Genomic DNA, 6,169 nt, shown 5'->3' with positions numbered 1-6,169 from the left:
TATAATTGTATCTTGTTAAATTTTAATTTGAACATCAACATTTTGAAGCTTTAGAACACATAAAGTGTACTATTATATATATATATAACTTTTTAACTTATAAATTATTCTTTACTGCATTACATCTTAAACTAAGTTCAATTATTTTATTTTTCCTCATACAGATAATTATTTTTATCTAGTAGCATTAACTTTCAGTAGTTAAATCAATTTATAAAGCCCATCAGCTATTTAATGTAGACTTATGCTATATTATAAGTTTTTATAATTATTGTTAGTCTGTCATTTGAGTTTTCCTTATTTTCATCTGCATTGGTATTTTATTATGTCTTTTTAAAAATTTCTGCATTTTCAGTTTTAAAGAATGATCAAATCTAACTCTTTCTACAAAACATCATAGTTTGATATGATACAATATATGATAACAATAGGTATTGCCTTGCAGGAATGCTTCTTGATAATATTCTGAAGTTGGCACACACTTAATATTATATGTTTTGTGATATTAATTTTGAAAAAATGTCTTATCCTGAGGAGTAACATACACGACTAAGGGGTGATATAACGAAATAAAGTACCTGTATTAATAGTAGTAATACTTATAGAAAATATTTATTCTATACTTATCAGTCTTAAGTTTTTGATCATAAACGATTTTCAACTTAAATATAAACATAGTTTGATCCTCTAAGAAAAACTTCACATTTAATATGATAATAAAACCCAACATAGAACACAATATTCAATGGCATAAACAAATATTATGTTGAAAATCTTATATAAAAAATACCATATATTTAATTGGGATCTAAAGAAACATAATGAAGCTTTTAATACTATTATTTTTTTTCTGAAGATGAACTGACTTCATTAGAAAAAACATTCCCATAACACCAAGAAAAACAAACAGGAAAAGTACCAAACAGGATGAAGAGATTTGTTGCATCTACTGCTATTTCACTTCATTTTGGTTGGGAGATGAAATTATCACTCTTCTCTTTTTTATGGAAAATTTAGGCCATGAAAGAAGAATAATAATGCCTTGTTTATTAAGTTCACAAACATCAGTGTCCTAGGTCATCGCTAGCCTAGACTGCGGGCGGAACCAGTTCGAATCCCCCAGGCTGGATTCGAACTTAGTGTTTAGAATTTATGTTAAATCATAACAGTTACAAAATCATAACACATCTTCCTACAGCTTATAAAACAACACTCCTTACAAAAAAGCTTTATAATATGAAAATATTTTGAGAGACCAATTAGAAAGGATGAAGAAGAAATAGTATACCAGAAAAACAATAAGAATCATATCAAACTTTATTTGTGTATTTCAGAAAGATATAGGATTCAGCAATCTGGTTTAAATAGACAATGTAAACCACCAGCAGTTTTTTGGCTATAAATTGAAAGATATATCATTACTTGTCAATTACTGAATAAAATTAAACCAAATACATTATGGAAGATGAAACTAAACTGATCTTATAGAAAGTTGTTGCTTGACATCATACTATTCATTATTTCATTTACTTTTTCTATGCTGTGGGTTTCATCACCATCTATTCAAAATCAAACATTTTAATCTAGTTTCTCAATCCAAAGTTTTATCCACTTGGAAGAAAATGATGCGATCACTTTTAGAATTTTAAGTAATAACTTGCAAAGAAAGTAAGCAAAAACAAAGTATATTGTTTAAAAGGGATTAGAAGGCAATATGGTAAGCAGTGAAATGGAAAAAAAAATATCCCTAGAAATCAATCATTGAAGGTAGTGTTATTTTGTTGATTTCTTATTGTTTTTTTTTTTCATTGAAAATTAACCTATAATTTTAATCTGGAATTTCCTCTTATATGTTATGTCTATTTTTTACTTCATTGAAGTCATCCAAGTATGCATTTATCATCAAAAATGCTAAAATATTCACAATATAATGTGGCTAATTGCTTCTGAGTAACCTCAATTGTAAAGATATTTGATACTTTTTTTTTTAATTCCTATCAATAAAATATTCAATTGCATAGAAATCCATATCTTGTTCATCACATCCTCAAAAAATGATCTACTTACTGATATAAAAGATGGTGTAACTATTACAAATAAACTCCTCTTTCATCTCACATGTATAATAAAAACTCATAGAATTTTCAAAAAATTTCTTTTTTATATACATTAATAAAGCCTCCTTTGATATACAATTGAGAGAATTGGTTTCTATTGAGTATTCAGAAATGCACAAATGAGAGATATGAAAGAAAATCCATACAAATGAAAACTTGAGAGTCCATGAATCACAGCATCCAAGTAAGGAAAAGATAAAATTACTAATGGAAAGTCATCGAAAGACCAAAAACATCTGTAAAGTCAACAAGGAAATACTTACTCTGAGAAATTAATTTGCAGTAAATAATGAATTATATATAGAATTGGTATAATATTTTTTCTAGCAAGTGATTTGATCATTGATTAATTTTGTTAACATATTCCAATAGATTAATTTAAAGCAAAAAAAAAACTCAAGCTTGTAACAATAAACTCAAATTTTTAATAAACCTGATTGATTTGTCAATTTAGAAGATAATTTAAATAGTTTTTAAACTTGGAAATATCAGGAGCTAATAAATTATAATTATGTTGGCATAAGATATATCATCAAAGAAATTATATTTTAATAATTTGTCATTGTCTTTTCTTGATTTGCAGAATATAACAATTGCTTATTCCTTTGCTTTTTAGCAAGTGAGTTTTCATTAACGCAATTAAATAAAAAAGAAGATAAAAATTATCTTTACCAGGTTTCGGGTTTTCTAGGGAAAATAAATTAACTTACGATTGCACCCTAGGTCATGAACTGTAAGAAATGTTGCCCTTTTATCCTGCTGAGAAATATCTCCCTGAAAAAATTGTAAATTGATGAATAAAATGAAAAGATATAATAAATGTGTAAATAAATAAATTTAGTTTCTATATAAATTAATTAAACCTAATTGATTACAGTTTCATTTTTTACTGAATCAATATAGGAAATTTTACTTCTTTTATAATTTTAAATAATTGGGTGCAATCATATTTTTTAAAAAATCATGTCATAGTTTATATGAAACAAATTAAGAGTATAATACCTAAAAATTTAATTATAATTAAAAGAAACAATATAATTAAATGTAAATTCTTCATATAGAATGTATATCTGAAATTGGAATTTTGACATATTAATATTTTTGCCTTGATTTACTTATTATTGTTGATGATAACACCCTATATTAAATTATTGATTTTATCTTTGTGAATTAATTTATTATATATTTGTATATAGTCAGTGTGCACTACAATTTTCCAATTACACTGTAAATATATTTTTGGAAAAAAAAACTATATAAAAATAAAAATTTTTATTTTAACACTAGCTTTATGGAAAAAAATATACACCTGTTTTAATAAAAGCTGTCCAATCCATTGGTACATTAATATGTTATATTTAACAAAATTAATTTTTTTTTTTTTATATATATTTTAAAAGAACATTTCTTGTTAAATTTTAATTTGAACATCAACATTTTGAAGCTTTAGAACACATAAAGTGTACTATAGTAGTGGATACCAAAAATAATGAATTGTTTGTGATTAGTTCTATTTAAATATTATTTGTTTTATAGATCAAGCCAAGATATTCAATAATTTTTACTTTTATTTACCATTTCTAATAAACTAGCTTTACTTCTAAGATTAGTAGAAAAAAAATCACATATATATATACACGTACATAATTAGTAGCATTACCTGAACATGAACAGTTATATCACCACTTTTTTCTGTAGGTACCAAGTATTTCTAGAAAAATGAAAAAAAAAAATTAACAGTTATGAATTCTTCACAGTTTTACACAAAATTTATTCAACAATTTCTTTCCTAAATTAATTAAATGTGAAATTTAATAATGCAGGATTAAATGTGAAATTTAATAATGCAGGATTAAATGTGAAATTTAATAATGCAAATAAATAAAACTCTTAAATATAACTGAATAAATATGTCCTTTTCATTTCAACCCAGGTGTCTTAGGTGAGGAAAAAAAAAAACATTCAGCTTAAAAAAAGTAACATTAATTTACACCACTGCACTTCACGAATTTTACCACATAAATAATTTGTTGGACTAGAATGTTTCGAAGTACAGTGGAAACAGTTTTTAAGGGGGTATTGCAACAGAAGTCTTGATTACAAATATGGTACTAAGATTAATAATTTTTAAATGATTAATTTAATTAAAATCTAGATAGTTATTAAATTAAGGAAAAACCACTTAATTTTTGCTGATGGCTCTTAATAGATTCCTTAGTTAAATGTTGTTCAGTTTCAACTCCTTGGATATTAATACCTTTTATTTTTATTTGATAAAAGTTTTAAAAAACATTTCTCTCTAAATGATAAATGATATAATGCAATTAATATGTTTTTTTATTATCCTTGCCAATGAGGCTCTCCTTCACTTGACTTTTTGCAACCTAATATTAGTATTGAAAGTGATAGGTAGTATTTTTGTTTCTTTTTTTTTTTTAATAAAAATTCAATAATGATTTTGATTGATGAATATGCAAAAAATTAATTACTGTTGTTGATTTAAATATCATAATAATTTACAGTAAAGCATAAGACTATATTAAAACACATTAAATATAATCAATTACCTATTGTCTGTTTGTAAATCTATTCTTTATGTAATAATCTTAATTTAAAATTTTAACTCCATTTCAACAATAGCGTTTGATGAAATTTTTGTGAATATAACTTTCTCAATGAAAAAAAGAACAATAGTCATTGCGAAGAGTTCTTAAGCAATTAATTTGTTTTCTTTTGGTAGTAACAAAATATATTCCTCAAAATAAAGAAATATAATATATTTTGCTATACATTCATATATATTCTATTTTTAACTAATTTTCCTATCTCCTCCAATCTAAAATTGAGGCATTTGGAGGAAATATTTCAAGGAAATCATAGGAATTTTTAAAGTTATATCAATAACTAACTTTCTATTTATGGCTGAAATCACTTTTTATTAGACCTCTGAAATCAATATTAAAACTTCAGAAATTCAAACTGACAAGAAATATTAGCAGTTCTACAAAATATTTAAGTAACTTTTATTGTAGATACATTTCTTTGAAATGTATACATTGAGATACTTATTTCATAAATCTTTTAAATTAATGTTTTGATATATTTGCAATATGATTGTGATCAAATATAAGAATAATAAAAATCAATATATACCTATATATAATTGTATTTCCTTAACCTTACTTACTGTTGTAAACATTTAAGAATTAGAAAAATATACTCATGGCTGCTTGATATTTTTTTTTTTTCATGAAATTAAATATTTTTTTAATTATCTTAATATTTTTCTGTCTAACAGGATAATTTTTTTTGGCAACATTTTGAATAAAAAGGTTTGTTTGCCCTCTTAGCTCAGGTCTCTCTGAGCTATTAATATGTACTTATATATTTTATTCAAACATTCATTGAATTGAAGGGAATGAATTTGGCAAGTTGGCCTGTTTCTTAAACCAATTTTTTGTACACTACCAAGGAGTATTTTAGTTTAGTATTTGTCTAACATATTAAATTGGAGGAAAATCCATAAAAATAAAAAATTGATAAAAGAAATAATATAAAATAACTTTTAATGTCATATCTCTGTAATCAATATTAAACCGCAGTAGTTAAAATTGACAAGAATAATTTAATGGAAAATATTAGTAGTTCTATAAAATATGTATCTATGAATTCCAATTCACTAATCTTTGTTTACTGATATAAACATTTTAGATTTAGAAAATAAATTCCTCAGAGTGGTGATGAAACGATATTTCATTTTCCTTAATATTATTATTTTATTTCATTTAATTTTTAAAACATTATATCTCTTTAATTTGATTTTTCATAGACACTTTCAATACATAAAATTAATAAAGAATATTTTGGTGTTCACCCATTTTAAAAAAAAAATTATAGATACAATGGCCAGAGGAGTGGAGAAGGCAGTCTACCCTAAACACAAGGGGAGGCTTTTCTGTACATTACAGTTGTAAAAGTATATAATGTAAATGATAACATATCATCAGGCAACAGGGACCAAAATCAAGTGATACTTCTGAGAAAATTAGGTA

At 24.4% G+C, this 6,169-nt stretch overlaps 1 protein-coding gene across 1 annotated transcript in view; it reads right to left on the bottom strand.

The window, feature by feature from the left end:
• LOC106681676 (uncharacterized protein ZK1073.1) overlaps positions 1 to 6,169 on the bottom strand; it is a 40,042-nt gene that overhangs the window by 9,552 nt on the left and 24,321 nt on the right. Inside the window, exons 2-3 of the mRNA XM_014422121.3 lie at positions 3,778 to 3,828; positions 2,828 to 2,891 (exon numbers count right to left, since the gene is read on the bottom strand). Coding sequence (XP_014277607.1) covers positions 2,828 to 2,891; positions 3,778 to 3,828 — 115 coding nt within the window. The remainder of the gene's footprint in view (positions 1 to 2,827; positions 2,892 to 3,777; positions 3,829 to 6,169) is intronic.

The sequence above is a fragment of the Halyomorpha halys genome, unplaced genomic scaffold, assembly GCF_000696795.3.
Source record: "Halyomorpha halys isolate HHAL.00 unplaced genomic scaffold, Hhal_1.1 Scaffold358.1, whole genome shotgun sequence".
NCBI lineage: Eukaryota > Metazoa > Arthropoda > Insecta > Hemiptera > Pentatomidae > Halyomorpha > Halyomorpha halys.
This window is presented reverse-complemented; position numbering and strand designations above follow the sequence as displayed.